This window comes from Taudactylus pleione, unplaced genomic scaffold (genome assembly GCF_031769625.1).
Source record: "Taudactylus pleione unplaced genomic scaffold, aTauple2 ptg002435l, whole genome shotgun sequence".
In the NCBI taxonomy this organism is placed as follows: Eukaryota; Metazoa; Chordata; class Amphibia; order Anura; family Myobatrachidae; genus Taudactylus; species Taudactylus pleione.
Window position 1 is genome coordinate 204,419 of NW_028286820.1, and position 23,954 is coordinate 228,372.

At 47.1% G+C, this 23,954-nt stretch overlaps 1 protein-coding gene across 2 annotated transcripts; it reads left to right on the forward strand.

Annotated features, from left to right (window-relative positions):
• The first annotated feature begins 394 nt into the window (after window positions 1–394).
• Window positions 395–20,402, forward strand: LOC148431341 (uncharacterized). 2 transcript variants are annotated; one of them, XM_088466094.1, is made up of 5 exons: window positions 395–660; window positions 10,353–10,453; window positions 12,821–13,006; window positions 15,330–15,423; window positions 17,589–20,402. In XM_088466094.1, exons 2-5 carry the CDS (start codon window positions 10,376–10,378, stop codon window positions 18,848–18,850), a joined length of 1,620 nt encoding a protein of 539 aa, XP_088322220.1. In that variant the 5' UTR covers window positions 395–660; window positions 10,353–10,375; the 3' UTR covers window positions 18,851–20,402. The 2 variants fall into 2 exon arrangements, with proteins under 2 accessions (XP_088322220.1, XP_088322221.1); XM_088466095.1 differs by having other exon boundaries at window positions 401–660; window positions 15,330–15,396.
• Window positions 20,403–23,954: the final 3,552 nt, after the last annotated feature.

Consider the following 23,954-nt stretch of genomic DNA (forward strand, 5'->3'; position numbering starts at 1 on the left):
CAGCTAGTAAGAAATAGAAGTAGCAGCAAAGTATAAAGGCCCCCATACATCAGCAACTGATTGCAGCAATCCTGCAATTTGCAATCGATTGTGAATAAAAATCTTTCCCTTTTTCAATCGATTGTGGCATCTCTGCATTCTGCAATCGATTGAAAAAGGGAAAGATTGTTATACACAATCGATTGCAAATTGCACGATTGCTGCAATCAATTCCTGATGTATGGGTACCTTAAGCCACACAGTAATGGCAATATATGAGTTACACAGCTACTGGCTGTCAGTCATACGATGCAGGAACAGAGCAGGCTGCATACACATAGCAAGGGGCAGATTAATAAGGACAACAGGAACGAGGCTTGGTCGTGGAAGTGAGCTGACACGCAAGCCCTTACACAGGAAGCTCCGCCAGGGGGAGGCGTGGAACGCAGGCGCCGGGTGTTGCGTTGCACAGGATGGAAACGTCTCATACCGGAGCGGCGGTGACACGCAAACCAGACTCCCGGAGAGCGGACCGGAAGTGACATCAGGAAGCAACAAGGAACAACTTCCTGCTGGGTTACATGTATCACTAATGAGAGGGTAGTGTTTAAGACTAATGAGAGGGGTTGCGGAGAGGACCGGGGGTCCCCTTACTGTTGTCATCAGATCGTAGTTGCATAGGTGAGAGATGCTGCTGCTACTATCTTATCACCACTCACATTATGCACCTGTCCTTATCTAGTATGCACCTGCCCTTATCCATTATCTGCCTGCCCTTATCCATTATGCACCTGCCCTTATCCATTGTGTACCTACTCTTATCCATGATTCACCTGCTCTTATCCATTGTGCCCCTGCTCTTATCCATTATACACCTACCCTTTCCCATTGTGCCCTTATCCATTATCCGCCTGCCCTTATCCATTATACACCTACTCTTATCCATGATTCACCTGCTCTTATCCATGATTCACCTGCTCTTATCTATTATACACCTGCCCTTACCCATTGTGCCCTTATCCATTATACACCTACCCTTACCCATTGTGCCCTTATCCATTATCCGCCTGCCCTTATCCATTGTGCCCTTATACACCTACTTTTATCCATGATTCACCTGCTCTTATCCATGATTCACCTGCTCTTATCCATTGTGCCCCTGCTCTTATCTATTATACACCTGCCCTTACCCATTGTGCCCTTATCCATTATACACCTACCCTTTCCCATTGTGCCCTTATCCATTATCCGCCTGCCCTTATCCATTATACACCTACTCTTATCCATGATTCACCTGCTCTTATCCATGATTCACCTGCTCTTATCTATTATACACCTGCCCTTACCCATTGTGCCCTTATCCATTATACACCTACCCTTACCCATTGTGCCCTTATCCATTATCCGCCTGCCCTTATCCATTGTGCCCTTATACACCTACTTTTATCCATGATTCACCTGCTCTTATCCATGATTCACCTGCTCTTATCCATTGTGCCCCTGCTCTTATCTATTATACACCTGCCCTTACCCATTGTGCCCTTATCCATTATACACCTACCCTTTCCCATTGTGCCCTTATCCATTATCCGCCTGCCCTTATCCATTATACACCTACTCTTATCCATGATTCACCTGCTCTTATCCATGATTCACCTGCTCTTATCTATTATACACCTGCCCTTACCCATTGTGCCCTTATCCATTATACACCTACCCTTACCCATTGTGCCCTTATCCATTATCCGCCTGCCCTTATCCATTGTGCCCTTATACACCTACTTTTATCCATGATTCACCTGCTCTTATCCATGATTCACCTGCTCTTATCCATTGTGCCCCTGCTCTTATCTATTATACACCTGCCCTTACCCATTGTGCCCTTATCCATTATACACCTACCCTTTCCCATTGTGCCCTTATCCATTATCCGCCTGCCCTTATCCATTATACACCTACTCTTATCCATGATTCACCTGCTCTTATCCATGATTCACCTGCTCTTATCTATTATACACCTACCCTTACCCATTGTGCCCTTATCCATTATACACCTACCCTTACCCATTGTGCCCTTATCCATTATCCGCCTGCCCTTATCCATTGTGCCCTTATACACCTACTTTTATCCATGATTCACCTGCTCTTATCCATGATTCACCTGCTCTTATCCATTGTGCCCCTGCTCTTATCTATTATACACCTGCCCTTACCCATTGTGCCCTTATCCATTATACACCTACCCTTTCCCATTGTGCCCTTATCCATTATCCGCCTGCCCTTATCCATTATACACCTACTCTTATCCATGATTCACCTGCTCTTATCCATGATTCACCTGCTCTTATCTATTATACACCTGCCCTTACCCATTGTGCCCTTATCCATTATACACCTACCCTTACCCATTGTGCCCTTATCCATTATCCGCCTGCCCTTATCCATTGTGCCCTTATACACCTACTTTTATCCATGATTCACCTGCTCTTATCCATGATTCACCTGCTCTTATCCATTGTGCCCCTGCTCTTATCTATTATACACCTGCCCTTACCCATTGTGCCCTTATCCATTATACACCTACCCTTTCCCATTGTGCCCTTATCCATTATCCGCCTGCCCTTATCCATTATACACCTACTCTTATCCATGATTCACCTGCTCTTATCCATGATTCACCTGCTCTTATCTATTATACACCTGCCCTTACCCATTGTGCCCTTATCCATTATACACCTACCCTTACCCATTGTGCCCTTATCCATTATCCGCCTGCCCTTATCCATTGTGCCCTTATACACCTACTTTTATCCATGATTCACCTGCTCTTATCCATGATTCACCTGCTCTTATCCATTGTGCCCCTGCTCTTATCTATTATACACCTGCCCTTACCCATTGTGCCCTTATCCATTATACACCTACCCTTTCCCATTGTGCCCTTATCCATTATCCGCCTGCCCTTATCCATTATACACCTACTCTTATCCATGATTCACCTGCTCTTATCCATGATTCACCTGCTCTTATCTATTATACACCTGCCCTTACCCATTGTGCCCTTATCCATTATACACCTACCCTTACCCATTGTGCCCTTATCCATTATCCGCCTGCCCTTATCCATTGTGCCCTTATACACCTACTTTTATCCATGATTCACCTGCTCTTATCCATGATTCACCTGCTCTTATCCATTGTGCCCCTGCTCTTATCTATTATACACCTGCCCTTACCCATTGTGCCCTTATCCATTATACACCTACCCTTTCCCATTGTGCCCTTATCCATTATCCGCCTGCCCTTATCCATTATACACCTACTCTTATCCATGATTCACCTGCTCTTATCTATTATACACCTGCCCTTACCCATTGTGCCCTTATCCATTATACACCTACCCTTACCCATTGTGCCCTTATCCATTATCCGCCTGCCCTTATCCATTGTGCCCTTATACACCTACTTTTATCCATGATTCACCTGCTCTTATCCATGATTCACCTGCTCTTATCCATTGTGCCCCTGCTCTTATCTATTATACACCTGCCCTTACCCATTGTGCCCTTATCCATTATACACCTACCCTTTCCCATTGTGCCCTTATCCATTATCCGCCTGCCCTTATCCATTATACACCTACTCTTATCCATGATTCACCTGCTCTTATCCATGATTCACCTGCTCTTATCTATTATACACCTGCCCTTACCCATTGTGCCCTTATCCATTATACACCTACCCTTACCCATTGTGCCCTTATCCATTATCCGCCTGCCCTTATCCATTGTGCCCTTATACACCTACTTTTATCCATGATTCACCTGCTCTTATCCATGATTCACCTGCTCTTATCCATTGTGCCCCTGCTCTTATCTATTATACACCTGTCCTTACCCATTGTGCCCTTATCCATTATACACCTACCCTTACCCATTGTGCCCTTTTCCATTATGCACCTGCCCTTTTCCATTATGCACCTGCCCTTTTCCATTATGCACCTGCCCTTTTCCATTATGCACCTGCCCTTATCCATTGTGTACCTGCCCTTATCCATTATGCACCTGCCCTTATTCATTGTCCACCTGCCTTTATCCATTATCTGCCTGCCCTTATCCATTATACACCTACTCTTATCCATGATTCACCTGCTCTTATCCATTGTGCCCCTGCTCTTATCCATTATACACCTACCCTTTCCCATTGTGCCCTTATCCATTATCCGCCTGCCCTTATCCATTATACACCTACTCTTATCCATGATTCACCTGCTCTTATCCATGATTCACCTGCTCTTATCTATTATACACCTGCCCTTACCCATTGTGCCCTTATCCATTATACACCTACCCTTACCCATTGTGCCCTTATCCATTATCCGCCTGCCCTTATCCATTGTGCCCTTATACACCTACTTTTATCCATGATTCACCTGCTCTTATCCATGATTCACCTGCTCTTATCCATTGTGCCCCTGCTCTTATCTATTATACACCTGTCCTTACCCATTGTGCCCTTATCCATTATACGCCTGCCCTTACCCATTGTGCCCTTATCCATTATACACCTACCCTTACCCATTGTGCCCTTATCCATTATACACCTGCCCTTACCCATTGTGCCCTTATCCATTATACTCCTGCCCTTACCCATTGTGCCCTTATCCATTATACACCTGCCCTTACCCATTGTGCCCTTATCCATTATACACCTATTCTTACCCATTGTGCCCTTATCCATTATACACTTGCCCTTACCCATTGTGCCCTTATCCATTATACACCTACCCTTATCCATTGTGCCCTTATCCATTATGCATCTACCCTTATCCATTATACACCTATCCTTATCCATTGTGCCCTTATCCATTATCCGCCTGCCCTTATCCATTATCCGCCTTCTCTTATCCATGATTCACCTGCTCTTATCCATGATTCACCTGCTCTTATCTATTATACACCTGCCCTTACCCATTGTGCCCTTATCCATTATACACCTACCCTTACCCATTGTGCCCTTATCCATTATCCGCCTGCCCTTATCCATTGTGCCCTTATACACCTACTTTTATCCATGATTCACCTGCTCTTATCCATGATTCACCTGCTCTTATCCATTGTGCCCCTGCTCTTATCTATTATACACCTGTTCTTACCCATTGTGCCCTTATCCATTATACACCTACCCTTACCCATTTTGCCCTTATCCATTATACACCTGCCCTTACCCATTGTGCCCTTATCCATTATACTCCTGCCCTTACCCATTGTGCCCTTATCCATTATACACCTGCCCTTACCCATTGTGCCCTTATCCATTATACACCTACCCTTACCCATTGTGCCCTTATCCATTATACACCTGCCCTTATCCATTGTGCCCTTATCCATTATACACCTACCCTTATCCATTGTGCCCTTATCCATTATGCACCTACCCTTATCCATTGTGCCCTTATCCATTATACACCTATCCTTATCCATTGTGCCCTTATCCATTATCTGCCTGCCCTTATCTGCCTGCCCTTACCCAGTGTGCCCCTGCCCTTATCTATTGTGCCCCTGCCCTTATCTATTGTGCCCCTGCCCTTATCTATTGTGCCCCTGCCCTTATCCAGTGTGCCCCTGCCCTTATCCATTGTGCCCCTGCCCTTATCCATTGTGCCCCTGCCCTTACCCATTGTGCCCCTGCCCTTATCCATTGTGCCCCTGCTCTTATCTATTATACACATGCCATTACCCATTGAGCCCTTATCCATGATCTGCCTGCCCTTATCCATGATCTGCCTGCCCTTATCCATGACCGCCTGCCCTTATCCATTGTGCCCTTATCCATTATACACCTGCCCTTATCCATTGTGACCTTATCCATTATACACCTACCCTTACCCATTGTGCCCTTATCCATTATACACCTGCCCTTACCCATTGTGCCCTTATCCATTATACACCTACCCTTACCCATTGTGCCCTTATCCATTATACACCTACCCTTATTCATTGTGCCCTTATCCATTATCCGCCTTCTCTTACCCATTGTGCCCCTGCCCTTATCCATTGTGCCCCTGCCCTTATCCATTGTGCCCCTGCTCTTATCTATTATACACATGCCATTACCCATTGAGCCTTTATCCATGATCCGCCTGCCCTTATCCATGATCCGCCTGCCCTTATCCATGATCCGCCTGCCCTTATCCATTGTGCCCTTATCCATGATCCTCCTGCCCTTATCCATGATCCGCCTGCCCTTATCCATTGTGCCCTTATCCATTATACACCTGCCCTTATCCATTGTGCCCTTATCCATTATCCGCCTGCCCTTATCCATTATACACCTACTCTTATTCATGATTCACCTGCTCTTATCTATGATTCACCTGCTCTTATCAATTGTGCCCCTGCTCTTATCTATTATACACCTACCCTTACCCATTGTGCCCTTATCCATTATACACCTACCCTTACCGATTGTGCCCTTATCCATTATACACCTACCCTTATCCATTGTGCCCTTATCCATTATACACCTACCCTTATCCATTATCCGCCTGCCCTTATCCATTATCCGCCTTCTCTTACCCATTGTGCCCTTATCCATTATCTGCCTGCCCTTATCTGCCTGCCCTTACCCATTGTGCCCCTGCCCTTACCCATTGTGCCCCTGCCCTTACCCATTGTGCCCCTGCCCTTATCCATTGTGCCCCTGCTCTTATCTATTATACACATGCCATTACCCAATGAGCCCTTATCCATGATCTGCCTGCCCTTATCCATGATCCGCCTGCCCTTATCCATGATCCGCCTGCCCTTATCCATGATCCGCCTGCCCTTATCCATGATCCGCCTGCCCTTATCCATGATCCGCCTGCCCTTATCCATGATCCGCCTGCCCTTATCCATGATCCGCCTGCCCTTATCCATGATCCGCCTGCCCTTATCCATGATCCGCCTGCCCTTATCCATGATCCGCCTGCCCTTATCCATTGTGCCCTTATCCATTATACACCTGCCATTATCCATTATACACCTACTCTTATCCATGATTCACCTGCTCTTATCTATGATTCACCTGCTCTTATCCATTGTGCCCCTGCTCTTATCTATTATACACCTGCCCTTACCCATTGTGCCCTTATCCATTATACACCTACCCTTACCCATTGTGCCCTTATCCATTGTACACCTACCTTTATCCATTGTGCCCTTATCCATTATACACCTACCCTTATCCATTGTGCCCTTATCCATTATACACCTACCCTTATCCATTGTGCCCTTATCCATTATACACCTACCCTTATCCATTGTGCCCTTATCCATTATCCGCCTGCCCTTATCCATTATCCACCTTCTCTTACCCATTGTGCCCTTATCTATTATCTGCCTGCCCTTATCTATGATTCACCTGCCCTTACCCATTGTGCCCCTGCCCTTACCCATTGTGCCCCTGCCCTTACCCATTGTGCCCCTGCCCTTACCCATTGTGCCCCTGCCCTTACCCATTGTGCCCCTGCCCTTACCCATTGTGCCCCTGCCCTTACCCATTGTGCCCCTGCCCTTACCCATTGTGCCCCTGCCCTTACCCATTGTGCCCCTGCTCTCACCCATTGTGCCCGCCCCTGCTCTCACCCATTGTGCCCGCCCCTGCTCTCACCCATTGTGCCCCTGCTCTCACCCATTGTGCCCCTGCACTTACCCATTGTGCCCGCCCCTGCTCTCACCCATAGTGCCCCTGCTCTCACCCATTGTGCCCCTGCTCTCTCCCATTGTGCCCCTGCTCTCACCCATTGTGCCCCTGCTCTCACCCATTGTGCCCCTGCTCTCACCCATTGTGCCCCTGCTCTCACCCATTGTGCCCCTGCTCTCACCCATTGTGCCCCTGCTCTCACCCATTGTGCCCCTGCCCTTATCCATTGTGCCCCTGCCCTTATCCATTGTGCCCCTGCCCTTATCCATTGTGCCCCTGCCCTTATCCATTGTGCCCCTGCCCTTATCCATTGTGCCCCTGCCCTTATCCATTGTGCCCCTGCCCTTATCCATTGTGCCCCTGCCCTTATCCATTGTGCCCCTGCCCTTATCCATTGTGCCCCTGCCCTTATCCATTGTGCCCCTGCCCTTATCCATTGTGCCCCTGCCCTTATCCATTGTGCCCCTGCCCTTATCCATTGTGCCCCTGCCCTTATCCATTGTGCCCCTGCCCTTATCCATTGTGCCCCTGCCCTTATCCATTGTGCCCCTGCCCTTATCCATTGTGCCCCTGCCCTTATCCATTGTGCCCCTGCCCTTATCCATTGTGCCCCTGCCCTTATCCATTGTGCCCCTGCCCTTATCCATTGTGCCCCTGCCCTTATCCATTGTGCCCCTGCCCTTATCCATTGTGCCCCTGCCCTTATCCATTGTGCCCCTGCCCTTATCCATTGTGCCCCTGCCCTTATCCATTGTGCCCCTGCCCTTATCCATTGTGCCCCTGCCATTACCCATTGAGCCCTTATTCATGATCCGCCTGCCCTTATCCATGATCCATCTGCCCTTATCCATGATCCGCCTGTTCTTACCCATTGTGCCCCTGCCCGCACCCATTGTGCCCACCCCTGCTCTCACCCATTGTGCCCCTGCTCTCACCCATTGTGCCCCTGCTCTCACCCATTGTGCACCTGCCCTCACCCATTGTGCACCTGCCCTCACCCATTGTGCCCCTGCCCTTATCCATTGTGCCCCTGCCCTTATCCATTGAGCCCTTATTCATGATCCGCCTGCCCTTATCCATGATCCGCCTGCCCTTATCCATGATCCGCCTGTTCTTACCCATTGTGCCCTTATCCATTGTGCCCCTGCTCTTATCCATTGTGCCCCTGCTCTTATCCATTGTGCCCGTGTCCATTGTGCGCCTGCCCGTGTCCATTGTGCGCCTGCCCTTTTCCATTGTGCCCCTATCCATTAACCACCTGCCCTTATCCATTGTGCCCCTGCTCTTATCTATTATACACCTGCCCTTATCCATTGTGCGCCTGCCCTTATCCATTGTGCGCCTGCCCTTATCCATTGTGCGCCTGCCCTTATCTATTGTGCCCCTGCCCTTATCCATTGTGCCCCTGCCCTTATCCATTGTGCCCCTGCCCTTATCCATTGTGCCCCTGCCCTTATCCATTGTGCCCCTGCCCTTATCCATTGTGCCCCTGCCCTTATCCATTGTGCCCCTGCCCTTATCCATTGTGCCCCTGCCCTTATCCATTGTGCCCCTGCCCTTATCCATTGTGCCCCTGCCCTTATCCATTGTGCCCCTGCCCTTATCCATTGTGCCCCTGCCCTTATCCATTGTGCCCCTGCCCTTATCCATTGTGCCCCTGCCCTTATCCATTGTGCCCCTGCCCTTATCCATTGTGCCCCTGCCCTTATCCATTGTGCCCCTGCCCTTATCCATTGTGCCCCTGCCCTTATCCATTATACACATGCCATTACCCATTGAGCCCTTATTCATGATCCGCCTGCCCTTATCCATGATCCATCTGCCCTTATCCATGATCCGCCTGTTCTTACCCATTGTGCCCCTGCCCGCACCCATTGTGCCCACCCCTGCTCTCACCCATTGTGCCCCTGCTCTCACCCATTGTGCCCCTGCTCTCACCCATTGTGCACCTGCCCTCACCCATTGTGCACCTGCCCTCACCCATTGTGCCCCTGCCCTTATCCATTGTGCCCCTGCCCTTATCCATTGAGCCCTTATTCATGATCCGCCTGCCCTTATCCATGATCCGCCTGCCCTTATCCATGATCCGCCTGTTCTTACCCATTGTGCCCTTATCCATTGTGCCCCTGCTCTTATCCATTGTGCCCCTGCTCTTATCCATTGTGCCCGTGTCCATTGTGCGCCTGCCCGTGTCCATTGTGCGCCTGCCCTTTTCCATTGTGCCCCTATCCATTAACCACCTGCCCTTATCCATTGTGCCCCTGCTCTTATCTATTATACACCTGCCCTTATCCATTGTGCGCCTGCCCTTATCCATTGTGCGCCTGCCCTTATCCATTGTGCGCCTGCCCTTATCCATTGTGCGCCTGCCCTTATCCATTGTGCCTCTGCTTTTAGACATTATTCTAGACTATAGTTCTCCCTCTTTATAAAGATTGGATGGCAGTACTACTATTAATTAATACTTTGTGATGCACTTTTCTGCCGAGAAATACTTGTTGGTAATAAGGGTTGGCTTTATAAAGGCAATTTTTATGTAGCAGAAACATTATAGTACCGTATTTAAAAAATTGCAGCCGATTTTATTCTTCTATAATACAAATTTTATCCAGATTTATGTTTGTGTTTTCCATATAAAGCTCCCAAGGTACAATCATGAATAATGTTTATTACTATATATCATGTAGATCGCCTGACTGCGCCACTCAGGATGGACAAAGACAGGAGTCACCTCACCGAGAGGATATTAAGTCTCACCCTGGAGATCATCTATGTGCTGACTGGGGAGGTGAGGGAGTCTGGGAGTGTCACAGTGACATCACTATTATCTCTATTACTAACACAGGAACCTGACTGGGGAGGTGAGGGAGTCTGGGAGTGTCACAGTGACATCACTATTCTCTCTATTACGAACACAGGGACCTGACTGGGGAGGTGAGGGAGTCTGGGAGTGTCAAAGTGACATCACTATTATCTCTATTACTAACACAGGAACCTGACTGGGGAGGTGAGGGAGTCTGGGAGTGTCACAGTGACATCACTATTATCTCTATTACTAACACAGGAACCTGACTGGGGAGGTGAGGGAGTCTGGGAGTGTCACAGTGACATCACTATTATCTCTATTACTAACACAGGGACCTGACTGGGGAGGTGAGGGAGTCTGGGAGTGTCACAGTGACATCACTATTATCTCTATTACTAACACAGGGACATGACTGGGTAGGTGAGAGAGTCTGGGAGTGTCACAGTGACATCACTATTATCTCTATTACTAACACAAGGACCTGACTGGGGAGGTGAGGGAGTCTGGGAGTGTCACAGTGACATCACTATTATCTCTATTACTAACACAGGGACATGACTGGGGAGGTGAGAGAGTCTGGGAGTGTCACAGTGACATCACTATTATCTCTATTACTAACACAGGGACCTGACTGGGGAGGTGAGGGAGTCTGGGAGTGTCACAGTGACATCACTCTTATCTCTATTACTAACACAGGGACCTGACTGGGGAGGTGAGGGAGTCTGGGAGTGTCAAAGTGACATCACTATTATCTCTATTACTAACACAGGAACCTGACTGGGGAGGTGAGGGAGTCTGGGAGTGTCACAGTGACATCACTATTATCTCTATTACTAACACAGGAACCTGACTGGGGAGGTGAGGGAGTCTGGGAGTGTCACAGTGACATCACTATTATCTCTATTACTAACACAGGGACCTGACTGGGGAGGTGAGGGAGTCTGGGAGTGTCACAGTGACATCACTATTATCTCTATTACTAACACAAGGACCTGACTGGGGAGGTGAGGGAGTCTGGGAGTGTCACAGTGACATCGCTCTTATCTCTATTACTAACACAGGGACCTGACTGGGGAGGTGAGGGAGTCTGGGAGTGTCAAAGTGACATCACTATTATCTCTATTACTAACACAGGAACCTGACTGGGGAGGTGAGGGAGTCTGGGAGTGTCACAGTGACATCACTATTATCTCTATTACTAACACAGGAACCTGACTGGGGAGGTGAGGGAGTCTGGGAGTGTCACAGTGACATCACTATTATCTCTATTACTAACACAGGGACATGACTGGGGAGGTGAGAGAGTCTGGGAGTGTCACAGTGACATCACTATTATCTCTATTACTAACACAGGGACCTGACTGGGGAGGTGAGGGAGTCTGGGAGTGTCACAGTGACATCACTCTTATCTCTATTACTAACACAGGGACCTGACTGGGGAGGTGAGGGAGTCTGGGAGTGTCAAAGTGACATCACTATTATCTCTATTACTAACACAGGAACCTGACTGGGGAGGTGAGGGAGTCTGGGAGTGTCACAGTGACATCACTATTATCTCTATTACTAACACAGGAACCTGACTGGGGAGGTGAGGGAGTCTGGGAGTGTCACAGTGACATCACTATTATCTCTATTACTAACACAGGGACCTGACTGGGGAGGTGAGGGAGTCTGGGAGTGTCACAGTGACATCACTATTATCTCTATTACTAACACAGGAACCTGACTGGGGAGGTGAGGGAGTCTGGGAGTGTCACAGTGACATCACTATTATCTCTATTACTAACACAGGGACCTGACTGGGGAGGTGAGGGAGTCTGGGAGTGTCACAGTGACATCACTATTATCTCTATTACTAACACAAGGACCTGACTGGGGAGGTGAGGGAGTCTGGGAGTGTCACAGTGACATCACTATTATCTCTATTACTAACACAAGGACCTGACTGGGGAGGTGAGGGAGTCTGGGAGTGTCACAGTGACATCACTATTATCTCTATCACACACCTGATACACACTCATCACTTTACACAGGTCACACCAATATCAACACTCTCCCGATAAGAGCTGTCCTTTGCGATGCTACCGGGCAGAGGGACTATCTGTGGTCTTTGTAGAGTTTGTTCATGTGGTGGTTTTGTAATATCTGACCTTCTGTTTATGTAGCTTTCATATGGACGCCTTGTTCAGTGCAATCTTATACTTGTGTTGTTATGTCTTGTGATGTTTACCCTAAAGCATTATTGATGATGTGAATACTGTGTACCCGTATGGAATACCGCAATGTCCTGGTTTAGCTTTTGACATATAGACCTATAGTGATGTTTGCGGTGTCTCTATTAACATTTAGGATTACGCTGTTGTGAAGAAAAGGAAAGGTCACCGTGTGACACCCCGTGGGCGTTTGTCAGGAGGACGGAGCAGGACCCAGAGCCCCATCATGGTGCCTCGACCTCATTCACTGATACATGAGAGACACAATGACCAGAAGATCCTGGAACTCACCAACAAGATCATTCAGCTGCTGACTGGAGAGGTGACTGCTGGGAATGGGACATTATACAGTAACACCAGGGGATGTGTCTGGGTGATGACTGGAGAGGTGACTGCTGGGAATGGGACATTATACAGTAACACCAGGGGATGTGTCTGGGTGATGACTGGAGAGGTGACTGCTGAGAATGGGACATTATACAGTAACACCAGGGGATGTGTCTGGGTGATGACTGGAGAGGTGACTGCTGGGAATGGGACATTATACAGTAACACCAGGGGATGTGTCTGGGTGATGACTGGGGAGGTGACTGCTGGGAATGGGACATTATACAGTAACACCAGGGGATGTGTCTGGGTGATGACTGGAGAGGTGACTGCTGGGAATGGGACATTATACAGTAACACCAGGGGATGTGTCTGGCTGATGAATGGGGAGGTGACTGCTGGGAATGGGACATTATACAGTAACACCAGGGGATGTGTCTGGGTGATGACTGGAGAGGTGACTGCTGGGAATGGGACATTATACAGTAACACCAGGGGATGTGTCTGGCTGATGAATGGGGAGGTGACTGCTGGGAATGGGACATTATACAGTAACACCAGGGGATGTGTCTGGGTGATGACTGGAGAGGTGACTGTTGGGAATGGGACATTATACAGTAACACCAGGGGCTGTGTCTGGGTGATGACTGGAGAGGTGACTGCTGGGAATGGGACATTATACAGTAACACCAGGGGATGTGTCTGGGTGATGACTGGAGAGGTGACTGCTGGGAATGGGACATTATACAGTAACACCAGGGGATGTGTCTGGGTGATGACAGGAGAGAAGACTGCTGGGAATGGGACATTATACAGTAACACCAGGGGATGTGTCTGGGTGATGACTGGAGAGGTGACTGCTGGGAATGGGACATTATACAGTAACACCAGGGGATGTGTCTGGGTGATGACTGGAGAGGTGACTGCTGGGAATGGGACATTATACAGTAACACCAGGGGATGTGTCTCGGTGATGACTGGAGAGGTGACTGCTGGGAATGGGACATTATACAGTAACACCAGGGGATGTGTCTGGGTGATGACTGGAGAGGTGACTGCTGGGAATGGGACATTATACATTAACACCAGGGGATGTGTCTGGGTGATGACTGGAGAGGTGACTGCTGGGAATGGGACATTATACAGTAACACCAGGGGATGTGTCTGGGTGATGACTGTATCATTGTGTGTGTCGGACTGGATATCAGGAGGGGCAGCAGTGGCATATTCTATATAAAGCTTCCAATTAATCCATGTGGTCTGTCGCCACTGTGCCCACACTGGACTGGGGGCCATTAAAAACGCTGTACGGTAACCTAAGCCTTGGTGTCAAGTTCCTGTAAAGTACAACTTATTAACCTTTGAACTGAAAAACACAGACACTAGAGGTGGCTGCTCTTAGTATACATCTTGATTCCGTGCCTGCTGCTTGTACACACAGTGCTCACTACTTTATCACTCACGAATGTCTCATTCTTCCCCAAACCTCCTTATGCACAGGTCCCCGCGCATTCAGCACAGTGTATCTTGTGATCACTGTACTACCATCCACGGACACTGGGCGGCTACTGAGCCTTCGTGGCTTTCCAGCTGCGCATGCACAAAACGAAAAATCCCGTGATGCTCTATGGACGCCTTCTGTGGGGTCCGGAGGCATTTAAGTGATACTTAATTCTGCCCTTAAACATGTGAAAACAGCAGTTTCTGCATCTTTTAAGGGCAGTATTGATTGATAAATATTCCCCGAAGTATCTTAAGCCGGATACACACCATCCAGATATCGGGCCGATCGGCAAAGCGTGCATGCATTGCGTTAGCCGATAAACTGCTTTAAACGCTCCTAACGCGGCTAGTCGGGCGTGAAATTATACATGAGTGCTCTGGGTACAGGCGTTATTGAATTATTGTTTTAGCTTTATGTCAGATCTTTTAAATTTTCCAAGTAACTAGTTACTTTAAAGATTTGAATTGCCCTTATCCATTGCGCGCCTGCCCTTATCCATTGCGCGCCTGCCCTTATCCATTGCGCGCCTACCCTTATCCATTGCGCGCCTGCCCTTATCCATTGCGCGCCTGCCCTTATCCATTGCGCGCCTGCCCTTATCCATTGCGCCCCTGCCCTTATCCATTGCGCCCCTGCCCTTATCCATTGCGCCCCTGCCCTTATCCATTGCGCCCCTGCCCTTATCCATTGCGCCCCTGCCCTTATCCATTGTGTGCCTGCCCTTATCCATTGATCCTGAGCTGACTCACTAGCTTAGGTCGCCCATATAAGGTTACAGACCCGCGGAGTAACGGTGTCACTGTCTGTTTCTCAGATGTGGGAGGACTTAGATGGAGACAAGGACGCGATGATGGAGAGTCACTCGCCCTTCGCATCGCCGGGTAAGAGGCGATTACGCAGTTCTGTGTGTGAGTAAGGCCTTACACGATAGAATAATGTATAGGTATAGTAGCACATGTGTAAACACCATGATTTGTAACATTGGGTTCAGGACATTGTTAATATGGTGGCGATGGGCAAAATCAGCCGCTGATGGACACGTGCTTAGATCAGATATCCAAGAACAGACTGAGGAGCTGATACGGAGTCGGGCGCAGACACAACAGCGGCGGCGTGTTTTGCTGCAGTCACATCTGCGTCTTATGCTGATGCCACTACAAAGTCCCTCCCTGGTGTACATTCTTACGCCCACCTGTCAGCCTCCGTAGACGATGAAACCACCTGGTGCGTCTTTAGATGCCACCAGCCCTAATTGAGGTTAATTCATTGAGTCGTGTCACAGCTAATAGGAAAAAGTCATCCATCTCTCCACATTATATCTCATTCAGAGTCGGTCGAAGCGGCCGCACGGTCATACGCCACTGATGTTCGCTATACTGCGCATGCGTAAAGTTCGCAATGCGCGTGCTCAAACTAGCCGATACGATCAGAAATTTCTCTCTCCTTGAACACAGCCAGGTCGGTAGTTTGAGTGACAGATTGAGGCGTTTGTGGGTGGTAACAGGGGAAGGTGCTTGAAAACGGGGGAATGGAGATCCGAACGCAGGCGTGCCTAATTATGCGAACTGCGTTTTACGGGAGTGCATAATTAACAAAGTAGTGTCATGGCACATGTGACATGGGAGGTCTGTACACTGACTAGATCGTAGAGCTTAAGAGATTGTATGGTCAACCTTAAGCTCTACGACCAGTTCCGATGGTTCTCGATGGTCTCGATTAATCCTTATATGGCCGTAGATGACGTATAATGCGTACGAGAAGGGGGCGTATTCTTTTGTATTCCGGCCGCTTCCTCCCCTTGGTCGGCCAGCTACCGATCCGAACTTAGGGACGCAACTTGCGAGGGAATCATTTACATATACTGCCCCTTTTCCCGTACGACCGTGCGGCCGCTTCGACCGACTCTGAATGAGGTCCTATATCTCATGACATTTTTTTCAATAATCTGGTTCTCTGTAGACAGCGGCGGGGATAGCTGTGCCCCCACCGGGCAGTGGCACAGAGTACATAACAGCTATTCATTATATATAACTGTGCGGGAAATGTATCAAACCTTCTAGAGAGTGGAAAAGTGAACAGGTGAAGAAGTTGCAACCAATCAGCTGCTACCTATCATTTTATAAAATGTACTGGATAAATGATGGCTAGGAACTGATTGGCTGGCGTGGGGCAACTTCTCCATTTATGCACTTCTCCGCTCTTCGGAAGTCTTGATACAATTCCCCTCCTCCCCCAAAAAAGGGTGCAAGGACATATAGGGGGTGATGTATCAAACATTGGAGAGAGAGAAAGTACCAATCAATCAACGTCGGTCTGTCAATTTTCAAATACAGCCTGCAAAATGACATTTAGGAGCTGATTGGTTTGTACTTTATCTCTTTCCGAAGGTTTGATACATATCTTCCAAAGACCCATCGAGTCCAGCACAAGACGTGGAACACCAAGCTCACAGGCAAATCACATCCGGCTGGTGAATCCCTTAATGTGCTATAGTGAGGGTAGTACTTGTTTTTGGTAAAGTAAGTCCCCCTGTGTTCTATATTCCTTCTTCCTGGTGCCCTCTATTACTGAGTCACTTAGCACCCCCCTAATGCTTTGGGGCTGATTCATTTAGCAGGGAGATTCGGGTGCATAATTGTGCTTTGCGAGATGTTAGGCCAACAAGACCAGGCTTACACTTGGCTACACAGGAACAAGCAATCAGTGATGTTTTACCAGCCATAACACCCAGTAATGTGTGCTGCTAATTGAATTCCTAACCCCCCCTCCTTCCCGCCTCACTGTTTTCACCTACAATAATATGGGTTGAGTTAATAAATGATTGATTAAACATAAACGTTAATTATTATGATGGTTGGGCAATCGGTGGTGCACACGGAAATTACCTAAATTAAATATAAATAGGCAGGGGGGTACGGATGCAGGGTCTAACTTTACTATACGATACGTTTAATGTGTTCGATACCGGGGTTATTCTTTCCCCCCATCGCTAGTTTCTGTAAATTTTTTACTTCTTATTGGAACTGTAAACTCTACGTGCTCTTCTAATTATGACCGATTTTCTTTCCGACAGATATATCTGAACGTACCGTGAATAAATCCACATCTACGCACGTGAAGGAGGAGTTGGCCCTGCGTGAAGATGGAGATCTCGGCGACACTGACCTATATACACCCGCAGATTCCGCACATCGCACATCTACGTACGTTAAGACTGAATCGGTCTCCTCTGAAGAGGGCCATCCCACAGACCCTGACCAAAGTGCACCACCGGGCGCTGCACGCACGGTACAAACCTCTCGCTTGAAGCACAAACCTGTATCACGTGGAGACCTAAGTGATGGCGACTCTGACCATTCCTCGCCCATTAGCGACACACAACATGCGCCCAGTCCTGCTCTGGGGCAGGCGGAATCCTGTGACGAAGGAGACAGTGATATTTATACGGAGACGGATTGCCCGCACCCTGACGCGGAGGCGTATGACAAAGAGGACACGGACGACGCGCAGCTTGGAGATGACTCGGATGAAACATTCCGTTGCAAATCGGCTTCTCCGTCCAGCCCGCCCCCGCTGAGCTCGGAGGTGTACGTCTGCCTAGAATGCCAGGAGTGTTTCACCAAAAACGCGGATCTTGCGGAGCATCAGGCCGCCCACAGGGGTCCGCACTCGGTCATATGTTCAGACTGCGGGAAGTACTTTGCCTCTAACTCCCTGCTCTCTAGGCATCAGAGAATACACACGGGGGAGAAACCCTACGCCTGCTCCGTTTGCGGGAAATCGTTTAACCAGAAGTCGCTCCTGATCACGCATTACAGGACCCACACGGGGGAAAAGCCGTATGCCTGCACGCAGTGCGGCAAGTGTTTCATCAGCAGCTCAAAGCTCAGCCTGCACCAGCGAACCCACACGGGGGAGAAGCCCTACTCCTGCCCGGACTGCGGGAAGCGCTTCAGCTGCAGCACGAACCTCATCCTGCACCAGAGGATCCACACCGGGGAGAAGCCCTTCTCCTGCGCCGACTGCGGCAAGTGCTTCAGCCGCAGCGCCCACCTCAGCCTGCACCAGCGGATCCACACGGGGGTGAAGCCGTACTCCTGCGGCGAGTGCGGGAAGTGCTTCAGCCGCAGCACGCACCTCATCCTGCACGAGAGGATCCACACGGGGGAGAAACCGTACGCTTGCCCGGACTGCGGTAAATGCTTCAGCCAGAAGTCGTCGCTGATGACGCACTGGCGGATTCACACCGGAGAGAAACCCTATTCTTGCGCCCAGTGTGGGAAGAGTTTTACTAAAAAGACTGTTCTTAATAACCACCTGAAAAGTCACAATTAAAACCATCTCTTCGAAATTTGTCCTCGAACACAGGTGCTGCAGTCGCGCCGAATAGCCCTTCTTGGCACACCAGGTATCGTCTGACTCGGCTTGCACTGAGCGTCTTTTTCACCCGATAATGCGTCTTAGGGCCGGATTCAATTAGCCGCGCAAAGCGCAATGTTTTCGTCTCATTCGCAGTTGCTTTACGCCCTATTCAACTGTAAGACAGGCGAAAACGCATATGGGCGAATGCAGCGAATAGCGGACCTGGAGAAAAAGAATTGTTTTTTGGGGGAAATCAGTCTGTACCCCCAATAAAGCCCAACTCACCCGGGGAATCCATATCATATAGAAGTGTATTATTATTCCATAATAAAATTAATTAGGGATCTTATTTTGAGTCAAAGGGCTGTTTATATGCCTATTTACATAAATGTGGAAAAATTATATTAAGCAAAGTGTTTTATGAAAAGTAAATGCTGTAGTTAAATTGGGGTTACATGTAAATGGACACTAGTATATTTTGAGGTTTGTAAAATGCAGTATTAAAACATGCTAAAAATATACCTCCTGCAATCCTGTCCCATCCATCCAGCCCCCCAAAATACCTGTCCCTGTACTTTAGCCCAATTTTCCAACACTTTTTTTCATTTTCACCCCAAAAATGACATGGCTTTTTTTAAGGAGTATTTAGAATTTTTGTAAATTTTTTTTTGTCTAATTAGCCATTAGGGGGGGTAACCAAAGGGTTCTGAAGCAAGTCCCCACTTTTTTTACTCAAAAATAGTGATTTTGCACATATATTCTCCAGTCTTTGGGTGGAGAAACTGTTTCGCCTGTTATAGCCCTATGGAGTTTTTGCCTAGGAGAAAACGTCCTGGAATTGAATAGGGCGATACTTCGGAAACGAGCAAAAACTGTTCGCCGATCGCGGCTTTGCGCCTCTAGTTGAATACGGGCCTTCGCCGGAACTGGATGTGACAAATGGCTTCACGAGACTGCGCTGTTCTGTTCAGACTCAGTTGCGCACAGTTATACAATTGTCGCGTATCAAATGAATCAGCGCAGTCTCGTGTAGCAGTTTGTCGCCACTAAGATGCATTTTCGTGCGCCAAAAAACTATTGGCCCAAGCAGAGTCGCAGGGGACCTGGCAGCTTGCCCCGCTTGGCGTATTGGGGCTAGTTGTATGGAAAAACACCTATGTATTCTACTCAACTGTGAAACGCCTGTATGGTATCTGGTCAGAATGCCGACAGGTTCTGAATGTCAACACACGGACACAAGGTTGACAAGAAAAATGTCGGCACTCACAAATGTCGACACCAGAATGTGGTTAGTACATTTGAGTTATTGTTAGGTTTCGGCTAAAATATGCAAAAAAAACCCTGTATGTAGCCATTCTAGTGATGACCTGTTAAATGCCGACATTTGTGAATGTGACATACTGCTTGTCATCCTAATGTCCTTGTTGACATTCTGAGTGTCGATTTTTTTTTTTTTTTTCTCTTCACAGTACACCCGTAAGTATATATTGACGTATGAACTTCTGACGTCTTATTAAAGCTTGCATGTGGAACCATGGCTCTTCACAATCACTATGAAATGTCTTTTATGGGAAACTGTATAATAATAGGTAAAAAAGAGAATAATTCCGCCTATTTTAATAAGTACAGATAGTGGTGATATAGGGAGTAAGATGATTAAAGCATTGGGTGTTACTTGTGCCTGGGGAAACTGGCAACTTTAAAGGAACACACTCCCCCTCTCCTTACCCTAACCCTCCCACTTCGGTGCCTAACCCTCCCCCCTAGTGCCTGAACCTAACCTCCCCCTCCCCGCACCCTAAACCTAACCCTCCCCCCATAGTGCCTAACTATCCCCCCAACCCCGCTACTTGCCTTCGGCATCCTGTCGGCCGTGATGCCGTACGCATACCAGTATAAATACCTCCTCAATACACCTTAGACTGGGGACACGTTGGGATGACTGGCAATCATGCAGATGGTCAGAGAGATTTTCCCTTCGCCCAGGACCATCACAGATTGCTGCGGTGACGAGCGTTTTGGTGCGACTTGACCAATAGTCTATGGGGACACAGCTGTATATAATTAGCTAAGCAATTGAGCCCATAACGGCGGAATTTAGGGATTATATATAATACCACTATGTTTTCACAGATAAGGAGGCTCTCGTCTTCCGGCCCCTAGTAAATATAGCTGTGTTATTATAAACCCCCAATGAATACATCTGTTGTGCTACCACCTTTCACAAGCTATAAAGCTTATTAAGAAAAGAGCTTACATTTAGCTGTAGGACCTGTGTATTTGTGGCTTATTACATTTAGCTGTAGGACCTGTGTATTTGTGGCTTATTACATTTAGCTGTAGGACCTGTGTATTTGTGGCTTATTACATTTAGCTGTAGGACCTGTGTATTTGTGGCTTATTACATTTAGCTGTAGGACCTGTGTATTTGTGGCTTATTACATTTAGCTGTAGGACCTGTGTATTTGTGGCTTATTACATTTAGCTGCAGGACCTGTGTATTTGTGGCTTATTACATTTAGCTGTAGGACCTGTGTATTTGTGGCTTATTACATTTAGCTGTAGGACCTGTGTATTTGTGGCCTATTACACTTAGCTGTAGGACCTGTGTATTTGTGGCTTATTATATTTAGCTGTAGGACCTGTGTATTTGTGGCCTATTACACTTAGCTGTAGGACCTGTGTATTTGTGGCTTATTACATTTAGCTGTAGGACCTGTGTATTTGTGGCTTATTACATTTAGCTGTAGGACCTGTGTATTTGTGGCTTATTACATTTAGCTGTAGGACCTGTGTATTTGTGGCCTATTACACTTAGCTGTAGGACCTGTGTATTTGTGGCCTATTACACTTAGCTGTAGGACCTGTGTATTTGTGGCTTATTACATTTAACTGTAGGACCTGTGTATTTGTGGCTTATTACATTTAGCTGTAGGACCTGTGTATTTGTGGCTTATTACATTTAGCTGTAGGACCTGTGTATTTGTGGCTTATTACATTTAGCTGTAGGACCTGTGTATTTGTGGCTTATTACATTTAGCTGTAGGACCTGTGTATTTGTGGCTTATTACATTTAGCTGTAGGACCTGTGTATTTGTGGCCTATTACACTTAGCTGTAGGACCTGTGTATTTGTGGCCTATTACATTTAGCTGTAGGACCTGTGTATTTGTGGCTTATTACATTTAGCTGTAGGACCTGTGTATTTGTGGCTTATTACATTTAGCTGTAGGACCTGTGTATTTGTGGCTTATTACATTTAGCTGCAGGACCTGTGTATTTGTGGCTTATTACATTTAGCTGTAGGACCTGTGTATTTGTGGCTTATTACATTTAGCTGTAGGACCTGTGTATTTGTGGCTTATTACATTTAGCTGTAGGACCTGTGTATTTGTGGCTTATTACATTTAGCTGTAGGACCTGTGTATTTGTGGCTTATTACATTTAGCTGTAGGACCTGTGCATTTGTGGCTTATTTCATTTAGCTGCAGGACCTGTGCATTTGTGGCTTATTACATTTAGCTGCAGGACCTGTGCATTTGTGGCTTATTACATTTAGCTGCAGGACCTGTGCATTTGTGGCTTATTACATTTAGCTGCAGGACCTGTGCATTTGTGGCTTATTACATTTAGCTGCAGGACCTGTGCATTTGTGGCTTATTACATTTAGCTGCAGGACCTGTGCATTTGTGGCTTATTACATTTAGCTGTAGGACCTGTGCATTTGTGGCTTATTACATTTAGCTGTAGGACCTGTGCATTTGTGGCTTATTACATTTAGCTGTAGGACCTGTGCATTTGTGGCTTATTACATTTAGCTGCAGGACCTGTGCATTTGTGGCTTATTACATTTAGCTGCAGGACCTGTGTATTTGTGGCTTATTACATTTAGCTGCAGGACCTGTGTATTTGTGGCTTATTACATTTAGCTGCAGGACCTGTGCATTTGTGGCTTATTACATTTAGCTGTAGGACCTGTGCATTTGTGGCTTATTACATTTAGCTGTAGGAACTGTGTATTTGTGGCTTATTACATTTAGCTGTAGGAACTGTGTATTTGTGGCTTATTACATTTAGCTGTAGGACCTGTGTATTTGTGGATTATTACATTTAGCTGTAGGACCTGTGTATTTGTGGATTATTACATTTAGCTGCAGGACCTGTGTATTTGTGGATTATTACATTTAGCTGCAGGACCTGTGTATTTGTGGCTTATTACATTTAGCTGCAGGACCTGTGTATTTGTGGCTTATTACATTTAGCTGCAGGACCTGTGTATTTGTGGCTTATTACATTTAGCTGTAGGACCTGTGTATTTGTGGCTTATTACATTTAGCTGTAGGACCTGTGTATGTGTGACTTATTACATTTAGCTGTAGGACCTGTGTATTTGTGGCCTATTACACTTAGCTGTAGGACCTGTGTATTTGTGGCCTATTACACTTAGCTGTAGGACCTGTGCATTTGTGGCTTATTACATTTAGCTGTAGGACCTGTGTATTTGTGGCTTATTACATTTAGCTGTAGGACCTGTGTATTTGTGGCTTATTACATTTAGCTGTAGGACCTGTGTATTTGTGGCTTATTACATTTAGCTGTAGGACCTGTGTATTTGTGGCTTATTACATTTAGCTGTAGGACCTGTGTATTTGTGGCTTATTACATTTAGCTGCAGGACCTGTGTATTTGTGGCTTATTACATTTAGCTGCAGGACCTGTGCATTTGTGGCTTATTACATTTAGCTGTAGGACCTGTGTATTTGTGGCTTATTACATTTAGCTGTAGGACCTGTGTATTTGTGGCTTATTACATTTAGCTGTAGGACCTGTGTATTTGTGGCCTATTACATTTAGCTGTAGGACCTGTGTATTTGTGGCCTATTACACTTAGCTGTAGGACCTGTGTATTTGTGGCTTATTACATTTAGCTGTAGGACCTGTGTATTTGTGGCTTATTACATTTAGCTGTAGTACCTGTGTATTTGTGTCCTAGCCCAGAAATAACGTGGTATTTATATGTTTGCAGGTTCTTTTAGTTTCATCCCTTATTATATGGACATTTCTATAAAGTTCTGTAT